General features: G+C 37.0%; 3 protein-coding genes across 3 annotated transcripts; 2 read left to right on the top strand and 1 right to left on the bottom strand.

Moving 5' to 3' along the window:
- The first annotated feature begins 1632 nt into the window (after positions 1-1632).
- LOC106171430 (uncharacterized) lies at positions 1633-8941 on the top strand. The gene is made up of 5 exons (XM_013551781.3): positions 1633-1757; positions 1852-1895; positions 1992-2057; positions 6497-6557; positions 6881-8941. The coding sequence occupies exons 1-5, from the start codon at positions 1686-1688 to the stop codon at positions 8105-8107; spliced, it is 1470 nt and encodes a 489-aa protein (XP_013407235.1). The 5' UTR covers positions 1633-1685; the 3' UTR covers positions 8108-8941.
- Positions 8942-12865: 3924 nt separating this feature from the next.
- Positions 12866-16084, top strand: LOC106171404 (carbohydrate sulfotransferase 11). The gene is made up of 3 exons (XM_013551742.2): positions 12866-13430; positions 14216-14268; positions 15158-16084. Exons 1-3 carry the CDS (start codon positions 13301-13303, stop codon positions 16049-16051), a joined length of 1077 nt encoding a protein of 358 aa, XP_013407196.2. The 5' UTR covers positions 12866-13300; the 3' UTR covers positions 16052-16084.
- Positions 16085-16169: 85 nt separating this feature from the next.
- LOC106171405 (sulfotransferase 1C2) lies at positions 16170-20326 on the bottom strand. Its single transcript, XM_013551743.3, has 5 exons — positions 20023-20326; positions 18277-18606; positions 17723-17823; positions 17156-17363; positions 16170-16832 (listed from the first exon to the last, which is right to left on the bottom strand). Exons 1-5 carry the CDS (start codon positions 20249-20251, stop codon positions 16717-16719), a joined length of 984 nt encoding a protein of 327 aa, XP_013407197.2. The 5' UTR covers positions 20252-20326; the 3' UTR covers positions 16170-16716.
- Between the last annotated feature and the right edge of the window lie 1619 nt (positions 20327-21945).

Below are 21945 nucleotides of genomic sequence, written 5' to 3'. Positions count from 1 at the left end.
AAGTAGTTTTAAAAATGGCCGAGCAATGATTCGACTGTAGGCAAAATTTTTAAAGGAAAATTTGATTTTGCGGGAAAAACATATGGGATACCTTTAAATGGTTTGATCAAAGCTTTATCTCATTTATCTGAAAATTTTATTAATAATGAATGCGGTATCGAAATATTCAAAATCGTCCCCACAACCTACGACGCAAGCAGTTTGAAAAGACATTACCTTATTTCCAGTTAACCTTAATTCAGAAGTTTTGTGAAAAAAGCCGAGATAATAATTCCTACTAATGTAAGTAAATATACTAAACGTATATGGACCTGATGATCTTTAAAAGACGTTAAGTTTTAAAACTGGAAATTATGCTGTTTATGTTCATGTACCCCCTTATCATTGAGAAGATGATTTGGTATTGGCTTGTTCAACAAGTTCTATGCTGACTATGTGAAGAGGAAGATTGCGGAAATGTTTGGCGATTTTTTTCCTCTACGTATAATAGACTGTAGGTCCGGTTTCAGGGAATTTTGATAACATCCTACTGGACGCTTAAATGGGACTATTATGTCGACTACTTAAAATTGTGAAATACATATGTGATTAACAAACAAAAAAGTGGATGAAAACATGTGGAACTTCAGTCTGGTTTGATATTTCACTTTATTTTGGGAAGTTTTTTTTTTTCACTGGTGTGTCACAATTAATTAGAAACGACAATGAACATTATTTCAACTACGTGCCCAATAATACTTCAATATCCATTTCTTAAAAAGAAAAAAAAAACTGATGAATAAAAACTATGAGCGACTTAGAAATACCCATATATAAATTTGGCGAAACCCCATTGTATCACTCATTTAACCAACAAAAATTAATTTTTCTAATTTTTTCCATCTAAACGTACTTTTTAAATAATTATTTATTCCACAATAAATAAGACTCAAAAGCACAAAAATGATATTTTATGGGTATTTCACATAAAATTGAGGAAAAGTGCTAAACAATAACATTCTTAAAAAATCTCACTTCATCTTAATTTTCTATTTTAGAGGCAAGACAATTTTATACGTAGTTTTGTTAAGCAAATCTTGAATTTAATTCACATTAGCCATCTACATGCTAATTCAACTTCTAGTACATGGCTTTATCTCATATATCTAAAATCTTTTAATCATATTCACAATATTGTTCGTCAGTTAAGTAGGATGAATAGAATTTTTCAAAATTTCAAAATGCCAAATTTTGCTGCATTTCTGAATATTTTCCTTCTTTTCCAATTTTTGTTTTGTTAAAATGTACCAATTGACGACGAATAAATTTCATGTCAAATTATTTTAAGTAAATACACACTTCGTTTCCACAGCAATGTTTAAGATACTTTATTATATACTTTATTTACACGTGATATCATGTGATTATCATCAATCCAAAATATTACTGTTTCATGTGGTAGACCCATTTCAATGGATTGTAGACTTATATCTTGAAAAAATGAGTCACATTTATATATAAAACACGTCAAGCGATCATGAAGATCAAATGGCTAAATTATGTGTGGTTCATGACGTCTAAATATATCAGAAAGTAAACAAACCAATTCTTTTCGCCCGCAGAGTTAATAATTTATGAGTCGTCGAGACCTGTTTGCCCCTTGTTAAGTCGGCTTCGTTAAGTAGGTCACATAGCGTGGTGTAAAAATGATGGAACTATCAGATATGGGGGAAAGGGTATTTGCTGCAGAATACATCGTCAAACGACGAATTCGTAAGGTAAGCGTTGGCGTCTCTCACACGTACTCAGCTTTTCAGATTCACGACAGCAGAGAGCACTCTAACCACTCTAAAATTTCTCTCATTTTTGCAGGGCAAGGTGGAATATCTCGTCAAATGGAAAGGCTGGAGTCTGAAGTAAGTAGTCCCTGTATTTTACCGGTTACAGTCTTGCTTGTTCATCGTTGTGGGTGCAGGCTTCAAAGAGAGTCACCTCTTCATCCTGTTTTTCAGGCACTGCACTTGGGAGCCAGCGGGAAACATCCTTGATCGCAGACTGATCGAAAATTTTCAACGAAGGTGAGTGAAAGGGCTTGTCAAAACCTCGGCCTTTGTGTATCACTACGACGCATTAACACACACACACTTAGAATGGAAAGAAATTCCCCAACAATATATCGTGGTTGTGATCAAAATAATTGTTCCATGTAAGTTATGGTTTTGAGATTTAGCCAACGCATTTTGCATTAGATGCTAATTACTTGGCCTTTATTATTTACTTGCAAGCTCTAAAATCCAATAGAAACGTCCGATGGTGTATCTCTGACCTTCCTAGCCAGCCGGCCTGGCTTACAATGCAGATGTTGTTGACGTAGAAAGACAGCTTTTCTGTTTGGATGCCGGTCCTTTGTGTGGCCCTCTGCCTCCTGTTTTTCCCTAGAGCCTTACATAAGCGGTGATGCAAGCGACGTTATCTCCTGTTTGTTAACCGTGGCACGTCATATATTACATGAAAGCAATTCTTATGGTAATTGGGCAGACACTCAGTGTGCCGTAATGATATTATTCGAGATCTCCAGCGGATTCAGATTTGAAGATAAAAAAACTTAAGTAGAGCCTGTATCTGCAATATAAAATTTTAGAAAATTGATTGACATAATATAAGAATGCGGGGCCTATATCTTCCATATGAAATTGAAAAAGAAATGAGACCGGTTAAAAAAGCTGTCAGTTTGTGGGAATTTTATTTTTTTATCATAAAGTTGAACATCTACTAGTTTTAATGGCATTCATTAAACAACTAATTTTATTTAAAAATATTGGTATTGTGGGCTTCAAACTGTCTTTTCCACCAATTTGACAAGGGACGTGTGCATGTGGCCTATATATGTTGTAGCTACTGCCACAATGATAATTTATCCCCACCTTTGCCTTTTTATGAATGGCGTTTGAAACAGATTATTTATTTTCTTTGTTTGGCTAGCTGATTTTGAATTTGAATGTCAAAATAGTGGAAAAACGTAAAACTGTATATATCCTCATGTGTCAACCTGCAAACAGTGTAAACGTGACAAGTGCCAAACACGAAGGATTAGCCCAATATTTATATAGAGTTAAACAGAGTTTTGAGTTATTCCTAAATGAATTTGAAAAATATGGCCTACACAAGCATGCAATCGATTTTTTTTTAGAATAATGATAATTAAGAAAATGATAATTAGTAATTACTAACTAATGAATGCGTCCAGTTTACCGATGATTTGCGTTTTCTGTATGGTTATTGGATTCAAAGTCAATTTGCTCTATAAGTTAATTTGAATGCATATACAGTTTTTAAAACAATTTTCTTATTAAATTAATAAAGATTTGTTGAATTGTATTAGAAGGTAACCATAACAATTTTACACTATTTATGTCTACGGCAAAGTCGACGTTACTTGTAGCAGTTTTATTTTTTCAATCAGACGTGAAATAAGTGTGGATAATTAAAAGCAAAACGTGTTGTCTTTCTAAATTGATTATGGATTTTAAACCAAGCGGTTAAAAAAATTAATCGGCTGAACTTTTCTCGGTGTAACGTTGGCGTCTGTAGGGGATTCAGAAACGTTACGATTGAACTATTTTAAAACGCACAAAGTCGCTTATGAATTGAATGTCGGTCACAAAAGAATTTGAAAAACTGAGGGGTAATGAAAACTGTCAATTCTAGTTAAATCTGCGGGGTTTAAAATTACTTTGTTAGTATAAATAATTTTGCGGTATTAAAATTGATTTTACACACATGCAAGTATATTAAAAGTCGCGTACATTGGTTGCGTATCTTTTGCGCGAAATTAGAACAATCTCCCAGTGACCAGACGGGTTTCTGTAACAGTGTTTATAACTAGTGCAGAGGTTCACTTTAAACCTACATTAAGATAGTTAAGGAACTTAATACGTCAAGTGGAACAGAAAGCTGAATTTTTAATGTCAAAATCTTGTTTTTTAAAATTTAAAGAAATTAACAGCAATCACATAGTAATTGAAGGAGATCTTAAATGAAACTTTGTGTATAAATCAATTTAATTCTAGGTTTGAAGCAATAAAAGTGCCTATATTTTTAGAAGCTGAAAAATGAAAACGGTTGTATGTAAAAGTCAGCTTGATAATCTTCGCTATTTTTAATAATCCAAGACAAGCATCTCTCTTCCTAGCGAAAATTGATATTATCTTAAATGTCATTTACAATGCTTATAGCGATTTCAAATTTTAAGTTCCGAATAAAATGAAGCATTGGCCTTTCAAAAAGACATGTCAGGCTAGGATGTACTTTACAATGATATCAGTTAATCGACGGAAAGATCGGTAAACCGGCAAACTTAGAAAAGGGACCTGATTTCATTTCATTAGACTTTAACACCTACTGGGAAGCACATGGTAGAACTCATATGAAAGTAAATAATATAACTAAAAGGGGAAAGGATGAGAAAAAGGTGTCTCAATCGATAAAAAAAGATTTTCATACAAGTTTATAATATGTTTCAATATGTCTTCACACAGTACATGTACGATGTATATTGGGCAAGCTGCCTTTCGTGATAATTGCCGCTCTGCTGATAAATTGACAGCAATATCACATACTCATGATAATCTCCTATTTTGCAAATGTTTTCAATTCAATGGTAACAAATGATATATATATAATTTTTTTTTGAAAATGTTATAACAGGACTAATTTTTTAATGTGTTTTGTATGTTGTTATAAGAAAATCGATTTGTGATATGTTTTGGAAACTGATAAATATTGTTTCTGAGATATTTTAACATACTTAATAAATCTATATATAAGGAAAGAGAAGTGAAAGCTCAAACCAAAAAGAGAAACTATATAACTTATCCATGTAGGAACCTTAGTTTTATTTCCGTACGCTGCTCACTTCATATAGGCCTTGTGTTGACAGTGAAGTTAGGTAAAAAGGGAAAAGTTCAATTTTGCCCTATACACGTGTTTTGTATATAAATTCTGGACTATTTGCCAGAATGGGGAAATTCCCGACAGTGAAATACCTAATTCCGCTTTTTAATTTGGGTTGTCGTGTACTCGAAAATAATATCTGTAGAAGGCTTTCCAATGTAAGGACTTTGAATATCTGTATAATTGCGCAATGCCCTTGGAGTTTTCTATTTATACACCGTCAAGTCTGTCTTGGTTATATACAACGTGACCTCTGCCTACTGCAAAGGAGAGAAAATTTGGACAAATTCCAATATTCGTGAATTGACTTTAGTTTTGTGAGTGCGAGGGATTTGATTATGCCAGCGTATCATTAGGTCATCCTTTGGAGGGTGGTGTGGGGTGGGGGTGGTGTGTGTGTGGGTGGGGGGGGAGATACACGTGTCCATGTGTGCCATTTCATGCTTATCTACCCATGGTGTCTCACTTGCTAGCTTCTGTTGTGTATCATAGGGAAAGAAAAAATGGAGACCGGTATTTTTCTTATTGCCAGAAATCGAGGCAACTGCTCCATGACGAGATAATTTTCTCCCGGTACCTCCCTTTCTCCCCCATCTTTCTCATTCTAAAGAAAGGTACATATACATTTTGTGTATATTTAAGGGAAATTTTTGAAAACGACAATACAGCTAAATTGAAAAATTAATATCGCAAAAACCTGTGAAAATTTTAACTGAAGAAAAATATAATAATAATAATATCGATGCAAGTAGAGTGTATGGCTGAACAAAAAATGTCAATGAATGAGATTACTGACAATGACCATTATACTAGAATCAGTCTGATAATAATAAGACCATGCTGTGTACAAAATAACCATTTAAATTTTTTTAAAGATATGGGCCGCATACCGTGCGGTTGGCAGCGGTGTCGAAACTAAATATATTGTAGAGGACCGACTTCATCTCATAAGACCCATTGTAGGATATAAACGAGCTCTCTCCCCAATGCTTGAAATTAACCTCCCCCCGTAACAGACTAAGAAGTTGGCAAAGGTACATTCATTTTTGCGTTGAAAGTGCAGATTTTTTCACAATGGATTGAACATTCCTTACCAAATCAAAACAAATTTTACTGTAACAGTGTATTTTAAAAGCCGCGAAGACCAGAAATATGACTGTTAATTCATATTATAATGTAAGGTTACTTTGCCATTGCCCTTTCCTTTCAGTGGTGAAAATGTAACGTAATGTTGTATTTTAATTCACAAAGAAATCAAAAACTGCATTTTGTTAAACTTTATTTATTGCTCGACTGGAGAATTCTTGATAGCCAAGTGCCACAGACTATTGGCCATCGTCATAGACTGATATTCAAAAGTAAATAGTGTTTTACATGTAGAATGTACCCATTTAGAACTGAGACGACACCAAGGCCATGGCTTTGTTGGATAATTTCACAGCAGCTTATTTATTTGTGAGGGGGGGGGGGGGGGGGCGAGACCCTCATAAACTGCCTACAGGTTAATTAAATGAAGATGCCTACGCCTAGCTCAATATGAAGGCTTGTTTTTATTCTCTTTCAGTCAAAACACGCGAGAATATACAGGAAAGAAACGGGGGCGTAAACCGAAGCACAGACCAGAGGTAAGGAACAACGTTTTTGTTACTAGACATGGCTGAAATGATTATATCAAGATAACAACATCACACATGCACACGTCGATTAGAAAAATGAGTATGCCATTCAGTGATATTGCATGTGAGCTTTTTGGATTTTATATGGCAGTTAAATTGATCTCTTACAATTTCACTTTTGAACTGCCTTAGCTTTTGTTAAGATGGGTTTAAGAAATGTTTTAAATGTGTCTGATATATCACTGACTGGAGATTATAAAGTCATCCCAGAAAGCGCGGCTCTATGCAATTAAATTGGCATACAATTCTCTGTTGTTTTCTAAAACAATCAGGAAGATGGCAACTCCGGTGAGGACAGCAGCAGTGACGTCAGTGATGACGACAGCACCAGTAAAACCACCAGTGACAGCGGACAGAGGGACGAAGGGGGTGACATAAGCAGACACGGCCAAGTCACCGAGGATAAAACTAATAATACCGGTGAGCCAAGTAATGAGCGAACCAGCGTTCCTACGTCCGCGGATTCTGCCGTTGTCTGCAGCGGAGGGAACCGAGTTTTCGCCAGTAAAGTCTCAGCGGCCAGTATTATGAAGAGATTCAGCGGCGCTAGTTCTGACGCTGGCACTATGGAACCGCCACCTATGCTTATAGTCAAACGCAAACCAGGTCGGCCCCCTAAAATACCTCGACCGGAGGATATACTTGCCAGGCAAATGGCACAGCAAAAGAAACGACAAGCGAAAAATGCAGGAAAGCTCAAAATTAAGTTTAAAATGCTCAACAAAAGAAAAGCAGACGTGCAGCGAGCACCGAAGACGGTCGCCAAGCCAACCAAACCACCAATGCCAGGAGAGCCGCCGGTTAAGCGAAAAAGAGGACGCCCACCCAAAAATCGCGACCAACAACCAGTTTCACAGCCTACGACGCCAGTAGTGAAAAGGGGCCCGGGTCGGCCTCGGACAAAGTCACTTGACCCAGCAGCTTTAAGAAAAAAGACTTTGGCGACAATCAGAAAGGAGAAACCTGCCAAATCCTCTAGTTTGCCAAATCCGATTAAATCGCCCACTTCAACAGTGACCAACAGTGTAACTTCTCTCGTACACAAACCGAACACAAGTTTTAAACAAGACACCAGCCCTGTAAGAACAAAATCAGAGACCATATTACATTCTCCGTCAGTGCTCGAAGAAGGCGCCCCTCAACACAACAGAAACAACGAATCGAACTGCCTGTCAAGTCCAACTGCTACTTTCCCGGTCGATGAGGTGTTTGTCTCTGTAGAAAATACAGCTAATAACGACATCCCCAGCGACACACAGCTCGTGCAGGGCTACGCGGTCAGACGAGGTCGCATCGACTCCGCGCCGCCGTACATCCCCGAAGAGCGGAACTACTGGCGTCCGCCGCCCGAGATGAAGAAAATCCTGGACGACATGCTTATAACTGACGTCACGACGAATACTGTGACAGTCACAATACGAGAGTGCACGTCGGATAGTGGCTTCTTTAAACCGAGAGCAGAGAACGCGCCCGGCACCCTTAATGGTCCAGCACAGTGATGGCCTATCCCACCGTTGATATGCCTGTGGCTGTGGAACAAAAATGTTGTGTCTCACAGGGAGAGGGCGCTGCGCTCAATAAAATAAAGGGACGGTCACGCGCGTTCATGCCACAAGTACATGTAGCACTACAACGGAATCGTAAAGAGAAAATATTACTTAAACTTCTTTTCGAAATATTTTTTTTCGTCAGCATTAATAAACTGCTACAGTAACTTAATAATTCAATATGCCTCCAATTGCTCTCTTAATCTTATAATTTCATTTACTATATGGTGACTATGAAAGAAAAGAAAACTCAACTTTAAACTAGTATTACTTACTTGTCAACCCGGCAGTCTTTATTTGTAATGTGCAAATCTTATTCCTGCGAGGAAAATCTATTCCTCCCAAACTGTCACATTTCACTATTAGAGACGCACAAAAATATTGTGTTCAACACCCGTGCAAATAGTTGTATATAGTTGTAGTTCACAATGCATTTATTGTTGGTACCGACATCAGTGTTAAATGTTAAATGCGCGCGCGCATGTGTTTTGATAAAACTAAGTTCTTAGCGTAGCCACAATACATAAGTTTGCTAGAAAATCAATACTCATTTAAATCATGAAGTGCACGAATTTATAAAAATGTAGATGGTGTACATACAGTGTAAGCACGAACAAAGAATGATTACAAAGACTTCATGTCATGATGACTCGTGCATAACAGTGGAATTCAGTGTGTTATAATTTGCCTTAAATGTAAAAGTGTAACTCACTGGAAATACAAAACAAAGTACTTCGGATAGGGCAATGTGCGTATTTGTTTCTGTGAGAAGAGAGTACAAATTTATGACGTCTTGGGAAACTTTTGATACTCGAATAGAAAATGTTACTGGTGCGACCGAAAACTTATAGTATGTAACAGTGGATCATAACATTAAGAGGCATATTATGGTCTAGGTAAGTGTATTAATCATAACGTCTTCAGTATGATGAAGTTCAACTTCACATTTTATGAAATGAGCTGACTTGATGTAAATATGCGTGGGTGGTTTACTTAGAGACACTTTTAAAATTTCATACGTTGCATTTTTAGAAAACCAAAAGCTGTTAATGACAAATATTATATTTGTCTTTTGGGGCGATCTGCAGTGTATTGGAGGCCATGTTACTTGCCATAATGTTTTTTCTAGACATAATTTTATTTTATTATTTTTATTTTTTGATACTGGAGCTCCTGAGCCCTTGTGAATGGCGATTTATAAAATTCCGAAGGCCTTTGCACTACGAAAAAAGAAGCAAAAAGTAATTAGAATTTTTGTTAAATTTTGTTGCCCAACTCCCCCACCCTAAACCTCATAGAATCAATTTTTTTTCATTTTGCCAATGTGATGCAATGGTCCAATACGCCAACTTACCAATATCCCTTTAAATGAAACTGGATATTTCACATCAAATTAGTTCCATTTACAGCGAAGGGTCGACAGGGGCTATAGGGCGAATTGGGCTGAAAAGCCACCATTTCCCGCCTTGTTCTAGTCCAATCTATAACCTCATATGCCACGCATGCTTCATACGGATATTTTTGTACCACCAGCGTAGGCGCTGGCGGTACCCATGGTTTTAGTCCCGACCCGTATGTTCCGCCGGCTCCTGCGGCTCCGCCGGCTCCTGCGGCTCCGCCGGCTCCTGCAGCTCCGCCGGCTCCTGCGGCTCCGCCGCCAAGTCACCGTTACCGCTTCTCCTCCTAGACGGTAAGGGCCCCTGTACCCATCTCTTGGATTTAGGTCACCTATAATCTCAACTCATTCCACGTAAAATTTGGGCTTTGTCGGTATTGGGGTCTAGGTGTGGCACTCATTGCAATGCACCCTTGTCTAAAAATGGCAAAATTAAATGCTAATTATCTACCCTAAGGAAGGAGTTATGGGAAAAATTTCTACAGACAGCTTTCCAAAAGTCATATGTGTAGATTTCAAATATGCCCTTGGATTTGACCTTTGACCTTTATTTCAAGGTCAAACGGGCCAAAATTTTCAAAAAAATGAAATTTTTTAGGAAAAATTTTTTTTTTGCCCTGTTATTCAGACACCACGCAGACTTAACCAATAATATTATTGGAAAGTGTTACCCTTCGGGTCATCTTTCATCTCCGTGAATTTGGGGTCAATCGGTGCATTTTCACGGGAGTAGTGGCCATAAAGTACCGAAACTGAAAACTGTCTCTAATTCGGGAACCGTTAATGCTAGAGACCCATTCTTTTTTGCATTTTGTAGAGCATGTAAAGCCCAACACTGGAGGTGGTCTCCGTTTTTTTGTATTCCATACTGTTTTCAAGTTACGCTGTATCAAAAAGTACATATTGGTGGTGAAAGCAAAATGTGCAGTACGGTAATGGATAATAAATTTTGAACTCTGGAAAAATAATACATAAGGCTTGGCAAAGCAGACAACTTGTGGTCAAAAATGACATTATTTCATCAAATTTGAACTTCTGGAACTTCAGATCACCTCCTATTTTAAGAATTTTGACCAAAATGATGTTTTCTTTATTTTAATTAATCTTTTCTGTAGGAAATTTATGGCACATTATGGTAACTCCAAAATTATAACATTTAGTCCCTTATATCTCCAAAACTGGCAGAGATAGGTCCATAGTTACTATTGAACTTGAATAGGAAGTCATATAGTGGCAATCTTACTGTGACCTTGAAATTGACGTTTGACCTACTTTTCACCATGAACTGAACTTTGCAAATTTTGCTTCCCTTTTATCTCCAAAACTGGCAGAGATAGGTCCATAGTTTCTATTGAACTTGAATAGGAAGTCATATACTGGCAATCTAAATGTGACCTTAAAATTGACCTTTGACCTACTTTTCACCACGAACTGAACTTTGCAAATTTTGCTTCCCTTATATCTCCAAAACTGGCAGAGATAGGTCCATAGTTACTATTGAAGTTGAATGGGAAGTCATATACTGGCAATCTAAATGTGACCGTAAAATTGACCTTTGACCTACTTTTCACCATGAACTGAACTTTGCAAATTTTGCTTCCCTTTTATCTCCAAAACTGGCAAAGATAGGTCCATAGTTACTATTGAACTTGAAAAGGAAGTCATATACTGGCAATCTAAATGTGACCTTTAAATTGACCTTTGACCTACTTTTCACCATGAACTGAACTTTGCAAATTTTGCTTCCCTTTTATCTCCAAAACTGGCAGAGATAGGTCCATAGTTACTATTGAACTTGATTAGGAAGTCATATACTGGCAATCTAAATGTGACCTTAAAATTGACCTTTGACCTACTTTTCACTATGAACTGAACTTTGCAAATTTTGCTTCCCTTTTAACTCTAAAGTTACGCTGTATCAAAAAATACATATTTGTGGTGAAAGCAAAATGTGCAGTACGGTAATGGATAATAAATTTTGAACTCTGGAAAAATAATACATAAGGCTTGGCAAAGCAGACAACTTGTGGTCAAAAATGACATTATTTCATGAAATTTGAACACCTGGAACTTCAGAGCACCTCCCATTCCAAAAATTTTGACCAAAATGACCTTTTCTTTATTTTAATTAATTTTTTTCTGTAGGAAATTTATGGCACATTATGGTAACTCCAAAATTATAACATTTAGTGACTTTTATCTGCAAAACTGGCAGAGATAGGTCCATAGATACTATTGAACTTGAATAGGAAGTCATATACTGGCAATTTACTGTGACCTTGAAAATGACCTTTCACCTACCTTACGATGAACTTAAATTTGATTGTACCATTTTTAGTTTCATATATTTTTTGCATATATTGAAAATTCTTGTTGATTGCATGTTTACATCTTGTCAAGCACAAGACTGGTGGCTGTGTCCCTTATTTTGTGTATGTGGGGTTCTATACGAATGCGCTTGCTCCAGCTGGTGGTACAATATTCGGAGGCGGTATCGCCTCTCTGATCCTCTAGTTTATAAATGAGCTTCATACCTTATGTCACTGTGGAGCAGATGTTAAATAAAATAGTACTTTCAGTTTGTTGTTGCGCTTGTCATTGTGATTTTAACAGTTAAAGTGTTGGCATCATGATTTATAAAGGTGAATGTTTATTTTGTCTGATTTGCTTGTCAAAAGTAAATATGGTGCTCTTCTGGCGGAGTTCGTTGACCCCGAGGACGTTTGCACTTGGGTGGGTCGTTGCAGATGTACAAATTGTCGTTTTTAGTACTTATGTAGATTTTTTTTTACTTTCTATATATATATATATATATATATATATATATATATATATATATATATATATATATATATATATATATATATTTTTTTTTTTTTTTTGGGGGGGGTTCCCATTCATGGGTCTTTGACCCTTTAGGCAAACCCTTTTGGGTACAATTTTACTTATACATTATTTTAAAGTGATGTCGTACTGTTATATGTCAGTTGTTTTAATTATGCTCTTTAAAGTTCTTGTATATAATTTTGTACTCAATAAAGTCATTCAAATCGAAATCGAAAAAAAAAAAAAACAAGTGGGTCATTCTGTTCTTCAAATTTGAATATTATACCCCGCTGAATTTCAGGACCATATTTTTGAGTGGTAAATACATGTTGAATTCTCTCTCAGTAAAATCCATAATTGCATTTGTGCTATGAAAGAGGAGAGCAAGGAAAAATATTTCAAATTATTTAAAAGAATGCGGGCAGAGGCAAAATCGAGTGAAAAATACGGGCCGTATAAAATGTGTACATATTTGCGTCCAGTTTTATAAACGGCATTCATTGAACATTGAACAACAACGAAGAGTGATGAACGATTTGGCAGATTTAGCGGTGTTTAATCTGCCAGTATAGGAATTTACAAAATAACTTACAGTTGGATGTCACAAACTATTATCCCGGTTGTATTCTAGGCAACGTCTACTCTAGGAGATAAATTATGGTTTACGTCGTTGGAGTATAGGTGGCACTAAGTTATGGCGGATTTTTGTGAAGTGTCGGTGCTTTGAAAATGAGACTAGCACATTTAGTCCAACCTGGCTGCTGATGTGGGTGTAGTAATATAACAGAGCTACAACTTCGTATATCTTCTAAATTAAAAAAAAAAAGAATTCGTAACGCTGAGACCAAGGGAAAAGAGGTTTCATATCTCGCAAACGCGAGAGACAAAGAGAGACGACGACAACGTTGCCCTTCATTTAAAGAATGCCGACGTTTAGCAGCAGTAGGCCGGGTTACGAGTACGTGAGACCGTTGCTGTCTTATGTATTTCGTCGGCGTATGCTCGCGTTGATCCTTGCTGTGCTGTTTCTTCACGTAATTTACAGATTACTAGGTAAGGCTCTATATTATATATTTTTAAGTCAGATTGTTTGGTATGCGATTTCTTTTTCAATTATTAAAGGTGAATGACTCGAAATAAAAGTGTTTATCCACGGTATTAAATCACACATTGTAATTAAGATATTCAAATCATAGAATAATTTCAAGGATAGATCTATTATGGATTTTTGTTTTGGATGATGTAAGTTATAGAAGACATCCCAAAACCTGAAGCGCTTTCAGGATGCGGCTACATGAACGTTATTTAGATACAGAATTACTGCAGTACATAAGGTCATTATTGTAGGGATATGAAAGATCCGAGAGTATAACTTTTCAAGACGACAACGTTGCCACTACAGGATATTTATCTATATTATACTGCTTACTATTACGAAGCTAGTTCAACGGCAAACTGTGTAAAAAATTGATGAGAAATACCTCGTGAATTATTAATATCTGTATTGCATTTAGAGTTCTTCTGCCACGCTTTGATGGATTACTGTGAAAACTTTATATTCAGTGATGTGAAATAATACTGACTTGTTAGTAGAAGCTAGTCGTTTCAAATTCCGTAAATTATTCTCGATAAAAGGGGGAAAATCATTTTACTTTCGATCGATGATTTGGCGTATTTCTTTGTTTGAAAACAAGCGCGCTGGTGAAACAAACTGGTTATGACAATGACGGTAGGTATATCATATTTGGCCTAATCTCACTTCACTATGCGGGTCAGGCGACATTTCTAATGATCTACACTCATTTGCAGCGAAATTAACCGATTATACTCACTTTCAGATATTGACTTTGAAGCTTTAAATCCACGGTCCATACGCTACCTTGCAGTTCAGGTAATAACAGCGGCTGATTTCACCACTGTAATGTTGTGAACATAATTGCCGTATTAATTGCAGGCATAATGCATGATACATTAGATTTTTTTAGATAAAACGATTTTATTCTTGAGATGTATTCTTGAAAAATACTTATTATAACTCGCTGCCATAAACATGTACAGGTTTTGTCCCATTTCCGAAGAATCAGCGTTTTGACGGTGATTGCAATACTGTGGATATGTTGTTGGAAAAACGAAGGGTTCATTTAGCATATTTTAAAAGACTATGGGTGTATCTATAAAATGCTCAATCCGATATTGCTTTGCGGGTTACGGTTTAAAACAAAGAAAAAATCACGTGCTAGAGAAAATGCTAGTAGTATGCAGAGAAACAAATTTTCTTTTAATTTGAATTACAAACAAAAGCACATTAACACACAAGCGCACACACACACACACACACACACACGTAAACATTTAAGTGCAGAGTGAAGTGGATATTAATTTGTATCTGCCTTTTTGATGCTATGTAAAAGGCAAAATTGTGCTTGTCTAAAATTAGGAAACTTTTGTCAAGCACGAAGGTGGAAGGAACTAAACACAGCTTATGTAAATTTAAAATATTTCTGAAGAAAGTATTTAGATCGTACTGAAAAGGTTCGCCAAGATGGTTATATGTATTTTACAATAAGAAATTATCCAAACACAAACAGTAGAAATCTCAGCATCGACATTAGAAAGGATAACGATCAACGTGGCCACAAACTAGCGTGATATTTCCGCAATTTGTTATAAAGAACTTTTCAATATTGCATATAGGAGTATTTAGAATTACATGTATTGCTACTTATAATACATTTACGTCTGTATTTCTCATAACCATTGCAACTATTATTTTCTCCCAGGAGGAACGAAGTCACGAAGCGTGGCTCCAAGAAATTCAGCGTCGGAAAGACCTTATTAAAAGCGTGTGCCTCAAGTACAACATGTACACAAGGAAACTGGGATTAGACGACTACAAACATTTGTTCGCAGAGGACAATCACCAGGTCCTATTTTGCCGGGTACCGACAATCTGTAATACGAACTGGAAGCGAGTGCTGCTGATAATGTCCGGGAAACTGAACGAAAGTTTCGTGTGGTCCCAACCGGATAACCAAATCCACTACGTTCTATGGGCGAAATACGTGACACAGTTAAACACATTACCGGAAGCCGAAATCGAAAAACTTCTGAAATCGTATCTCAAGTTCTTTTTTCTCAGGAACCCCTTTGAAAGACTGCTTTCATCATATCGGACAAAAGTGGAAAATTTCGATCCAGAACACCCTGTGATAGCTGCAGAAGTCGGGAACTACGTTTTGGTAAACTACCGAAAGATGGCGCCAATATTTCCTGAGAGAAAACAAATTAAACTTGTGGACGGGGTTTACCACATAGAACCCAGCGCCGTGATGGCATTTCAGAAATCAAATATAACCTTCGAGGAGTTCCTCAGGTATGTCGCAGACCACAAAGATAATCCGGATCGCCATTGGGATCTTCCTCACAGTCTGTGCCACCCTTGTGGAATAGAGTATGACGTAGTAGGGTATTACGACACGATCGAGGAAGATGCCAGAAATATTCTTAAAATGGCCAAAGCAGATCCGGGTCTTGTGTACCCGCCGCGGACTAAACTTGAAATGCCAACTTCGGAACTGATGCCAGAATACTACGGGAAGGTCAGTGAGGACACACTGTCCAGAATACGGACTATGTACGAAGTCGACGCTGATATGGCGAATGCGAAAATCTAGAAATTTTAGACATTTTGAAATTAAAATCTTCATTTGGTACAGAAGCACGCCGTTATTTTGTATTCACTCACAAACCTTTTACTTTTTTTCAAAGCGAACTGTGAAAGACCCTGAACCGTTAAGTTTTTATTTAAGCATTTTTATTCATTCATTTTTGAGGTATGTTTTTAATGTGGTGTGGCGGCCGATGTGGTCACATTTGTGGGCGCTTAATTCGCTTGTTTGACAAACATATCTGTATGTGTCAAGGCAATTAAAAAGGAATACATATTAAACATTTACTTTTATTTCAGTTGATAATAATTCAGGCCCGTAGCCGGGGGGGGGGGGGGGGGTTCGAAAGAACCGCCCTTTTTGTCAGGAAAAGGTCTAATCTGGGTAAATGTGCACTAAAGATTTATTGTAAAAGGTCCACTTTTTCGGAAAAAGAACCCCCCCTTTTGAAATTGTTGGCTACGGGCCTGATAATGGTGTGGATTCGAGAACCTTCTGTATTGAAATAATTACGCTGATGACTCAATGTTACTCGGTAAAGTCACATGCGACAATAAAAGTTTCAACCGGAAAAAGTTTTTAAGTAATATTATATGGCTTCATCCCATCCTAATAAGTCATATTTAAACTTGCTCTCTAAAAATTTTTGTAACAAATTTCCTCTAAAGTCATTAAGCAGCTTCGAAATCCACGGTCAAATCGCTTCCTCTCATCTGTTCCTCGTAAAGTGCATCAAAGCGTTCGCTTTGAGCCACGGTGAAATGGTTCTTCCAGTCACCAACTTTTCCTAGAAAATAACATAACAAAATCGACTACTATTGCAAACAAGGTAAATGTCACTTGCGCCTTCATATTTGTTATATGTGATTTTGCGGTAAATTGAAAACTACCAGGAGTTGCAAAAGAAAATGTAGAGCCAATAGAGCTGCTACTACTGAAGGAATGAGACATACTCTCAAATCACCTATTCATAATGGGGCATTTTATGCAGTAAAAGGAATAGGAGAACTGTCAGTTTTTTTTTTTTTTTTTTTTTTTTGGGGGGGGGGGGGGGGGGGGGAGTTGCAAATTCTGTGACAAAGATGACTTTCCTACAAAACACTATCTTACCTTTTCTATACATGCCATGAGCCTTGTCGCGCCAATGTTTTTCATCCGGTTTGGCGTGTTTTTCACCTTCAGGTCCAGCCATCCCTTTTGTTTGTTTGGCCTTTTTCATGTGATCAAAACTGCATTTTTCTGCGATTGCTTCACAGAGTTTCTGGTCAATGGGTTTGCCGAGGAATTCTGCAACTTTACGCACGTGACTAACTGGATCCTGCAATGAAAAAAAAAAAACACTATTTTCTCAACATTAATTACAACCTTATACAGCTTTTTAATTTTATCTGTAGAAAGAAACAAGGGAATCAGCTTTTCAATATAGATTACAGCAATTCAGGGTTATTTTATAGATGATATTTTGTATTTTTGGGTTTTGATTTTTAAACTTGCCGGTGCAGTATGCATGTATATGTATTACGGAAACGGGTCTTTACTGCAACTTATCTAGGCGGCTTGTCTTGGTTATCTTGTGAAGTGTTCCTGTTTTCAAGATGGATTTTATTTTTCTCATGTGAACACTGTGAGGTTTTTGTGACTTAAAAAATATAACTCTAAACAAGAGGTTAACTTCACCTTCAGCATCTCCTCATATTTTAAAGCAAGAACTGTATCCGTGTGCTCTTTGGCATATTCCCAAAATCTTTTATGGTAGAACATCCAATTACCATAGCTCTCTGAGAAAAAATAAATAATTAATAACACGATTATGAATGCAGTATTATCTAGATTTACACAGATTCAACACGTGCACAAAGTCTAACAGAACACAGTACGTTCAACAGTTGTCCCTTACTCAACTATAGGTATGTGTAATATTACTGTATTCTTTTGCACTTTCATCACCTTTTCAACATCTTTACACATCTGTGGATCTCAATACTGATATTCCGAGAAGCTCATCACAATATTAATGTTTTAAGAAACAAGTAAAAAAAATAAAATGTGCCGAGCTCAATAATTCACACCTCCTACATGTAACTTTAGAAACAGATTTACCGTAACTCAATACTTGTATAATCGCGATATCCCGTTCTTTAATATGAGTAACTGGGCATTTGATTGTTTGTTGAACACACCTGTGATGATACTAATAGAAAAATCCGAAGACACACGGTAAATATACTCACTTTCGTACTTAATTGATTGTGGTATAAGTTCGAAATATCCGTTCCACGTTCCATTGTAGTTCTTCTGCTTCATCCCCGTCATATGGTAGTACATAGACACATAGGCATCCTTAGGATTCCGAATGAGGAGGATGATTTTGTTCTTCTTAGTAAACACGTCTTTGGGGATCCAGTCAAGCGGTAGATGGGTGTTTAGAACTCGTGGGGAAGGTTTAGAGTCCAATGAAGACAGGTCTGTGCATTCTATGAAATAATCTTCTTTTGGCACCGGAATTGTTTCCGCCTTACCGTTGATGACCATTGAAGCGATCTCCCATATCCAGTGGGTGCCTGAAAACAGGATCCAAACAAATGGAATACTTAAAGGGATAATAACTCTTCGTATGAAATCTTTATTTCACAATAAAAACATTGTGAACAACTCATAGAAATACAATATATTCTGTTTTACCACAAAAACGGCAGTTATAGCTATTATTCTGATATCTGAGCTTGTCTTCAGATCACGTGACCTCCATTGATGGCTGTACTCGGTTATAATCTCTTAAGAGATTTTAACAAAAAACCAAACTTTTAAGAAAAAAACCAGGGACTAACTTTGAATGTAAAAATGGATTAATTGACCATTGGTAAGTATGGAAAAATTGTTGTTTACTCCAGGAAAATTCATTTTTTGTCCAAAACGAAGAGTTATTATCCCTTTAAAATATCAATTGCCACGCCGTTTACCCTTTGTGGAAAGATCCAGCAAAACGTGCTGAAGGGGCAGTGGGCGGGTAAACAACGAAAAGGACAGGCAGTGGTCAGACAGAAAGCCAGCGGGCAGTAAGACGTACAGCGGGCAGGCAGATAGGAAGGCGGACAGACAGATGGACAGGCAGACAGGCAGACAGACAGACGGGCGGTCAGTCTGCGGGTAAAGACAGACGCCTGTGATCGAGCCACTATGAGAGGGCAATAAATAGGTCGCAGATAGACAATCACAAGGTGCATGACAAGGCATAAAAATGCAGGCCTAAACGGAAAGTACTCATTTTATTTTCTCAACAGGTTTCTTTGGAGATATATTTTGAAAGGAAACGAAATGGCGATAATCTTTATTTCACTATACAACATTGGTCAAAAAGGTTGTCCCACCCCCATTTCCATGTACTTTTATTTACAAATGATCAGCTCACAGGTGTAAATTGTTATTACTAGTGCTTTTTATTCCAGATACCATGTCTAACATGATTAATGGTTCAAAAAAATACAAAATAGTGGTGAAAATATACACATTCTATACCATTTAGTCAGACAAAAAGCCAGGAGATAATTACAGTACGCGGTAGACGCACACGCTATTAGGCACGTGACCTTTAACGAGCACATCCTAATGCTAATTATGTGTAAATTTGGTGACATTTGATGGCGTCTTTTCAATTTAATAGACACTTCATAACATCTGTGGAAATCACAGTGAAACATTGGAATTGAGGGGGTACCTGTTATAAATTTGACTAAATGGTATAAAATGTGCATATTCACACCACTATTTTGTATTTTTGAACCTTTAATCCTGTTAGACATAGTATCTAGAATAAAAAGCATCGTTTATAACAATATACACCTGTAAGGTGATCATTTGTAAATAAAAGTACATGGAAATGGGGGTGGGACAACCTTTTTGACCAATGTTATATATTAAAAGCTCAACCATCCAACCAAACTGATCAACCAAATTCATGTAGTTAATGATTTAATTACCACATTTTGGGTAGGTGCAAATCCAAGTGTCCTCCTCACGGGCAACAAACTTTGGAAGAAGTTTCAATCGTTCGACAATATTGGGCATTGCGGGGAGACCCACTAATCCCTGGTACTGTTTCCATTCAAATGGAAGGCCATCTCCGTCGGTCAGTACGAATTTCGTGTCCTCTGGGTCTTTTTCTGGGTTGTTGAAATTAAACCCGGGGGTGGTAGATCCGTCGGCCATGCCTGTATGCTAGAAATGACAGAAATGTAATCAGTAGTGTAATGCTTATCCCGTGATTTTTAACTGCACTGCATTTTAACCTTACCAGTCAATGTGCTATATATATAGCTGACTGACCCAATTAAACATGTAATCTACACAATCCTTACAATGTCCCTAGAGTACACTGGGTTTAAAGACATCAAGCAGCAGTGATCATCTAATTTGACTGCTCGATTCCTCGATTCAACCGAAAAAAAAAATTAACTAAAAAAAAAATCGCATTCAATATTGATTTGAATAAAAGATTGGGTTTACATCCATGAATAGGATGTGACCCCAAAGTCTCAAGAAACAAATTAACCATAAAACAGATCAAAATAAGTCCTCGATTTTCTTATTGTTTAATCTTCACAGAGAAAACCTGAAGTTGGTATATAAAGAGATGCGTAATAATATCTTAACAGAGAACTTATAAAGCATAAGCAGACATCATCATAAAAGCCTGCCACTTTGTGTTTTACGACATTCTTTAGATTTTAGAACGCCGCTGAAAAGAAGTGTTGGCCTTTGGTCATTGGGCCACAAGATACAAACCAACGTAAGGGAATAAACAGGGTTTAAATTAACATTTCAGGTGCTTTAATTTTTATTTTTATTTATTTATTTATTTATCATTTTTTTGTCGTGCAGTTTTGTTGGGAATTTTCATATGAAACGACCAGAAAATAAAAACAATAATGTTCAAATCCAAGTGGACATAACATATAGCATTCCCCTCTCGATTTCTTATTACACTCCTTTTGCAGAACGTCCTCGCTATTTTGCCACGATTATATCGACCGATAGAGGGAGACACATGCATTTCTTTCCTTTAAAAACTGCAGTACACTTATCTACACAGTGTTATCAGTCCAGTTATTGATTACTGCTAATGCAAAAAGTAAGATAAACTAACGCGTCGCATTCTCTTTTGAACATTTCGACTTTCATAACATAACAGTGAAAACGCCAGGGACCCAGAATTACCCAGAGCTTCAGTGCAAACTGCGCACGTAAATCTGCATTTTAAGGTCAAGACCGACACAATATTGACCGTTTCAAAAGAGACGTTTGATTAATGTCGTTACATGTATGAATATTTCAACCGGGTTCTCTAAGCCCCACGTAATACAAAGGAAATCAAGTTTCAGGGCGGACGTATATCGGCTGAAGATTTCTTTATTAAATCCACACAACTTCTAGTGGATAGATAAATATTCATTGCAGAACATTGGGGTGGGTTTCCCTCTACAAGGGCCACAGATTGATTTTTCATTAGATATTCACAGATATGTCATGGTACATTTCTCCATTGTTGGGGAAAAGTGCACATAATTAATCTGCTGCCCTGGTATAGGGTAGGGGTGGGCGGATAGGGATGCATTACAAGGTATATGATAAGCACTGGTAACATTTTGCCGATAGCTGTTTGCCAAAGGATATTGTATCATTACGCGTTTGCGTGTTAAGCGTAATTAGGCTTTGTGTTATAATCCCGAAGGACTATAGTAGAGGCCGGTGGCGCTGCTTCTATATATTTTATTGTACTGGTGGCTAGTTATTAAGATGAGTTGTAACAATGAAATGGGCTGTTGTTTCGTAATTCGTTCACTTTTTGGTGATTGCATAGCCATTGAAGTGGAGCTAACGCGTTCCAGTGTTGTGCTGTGGGA

The sequence above is a fragment of the Lingula anatina genome, chromosome 2 (assembly GCF_051362555.1).
Source record: "Lingula anatina isolate TDL-2025a chromosome 2, LinAna3.0, whole genome shotgun sequence".
Taxonomy (NCBI): Eukaryota; Metazoa; Brachiopoda; class Lingulata; order Lingulida; family Lingulidae; genus Lingula; species Lingula anatina.
This window is presented reverse-complemented; position numbering and strand designations above follow the sequence as displayed.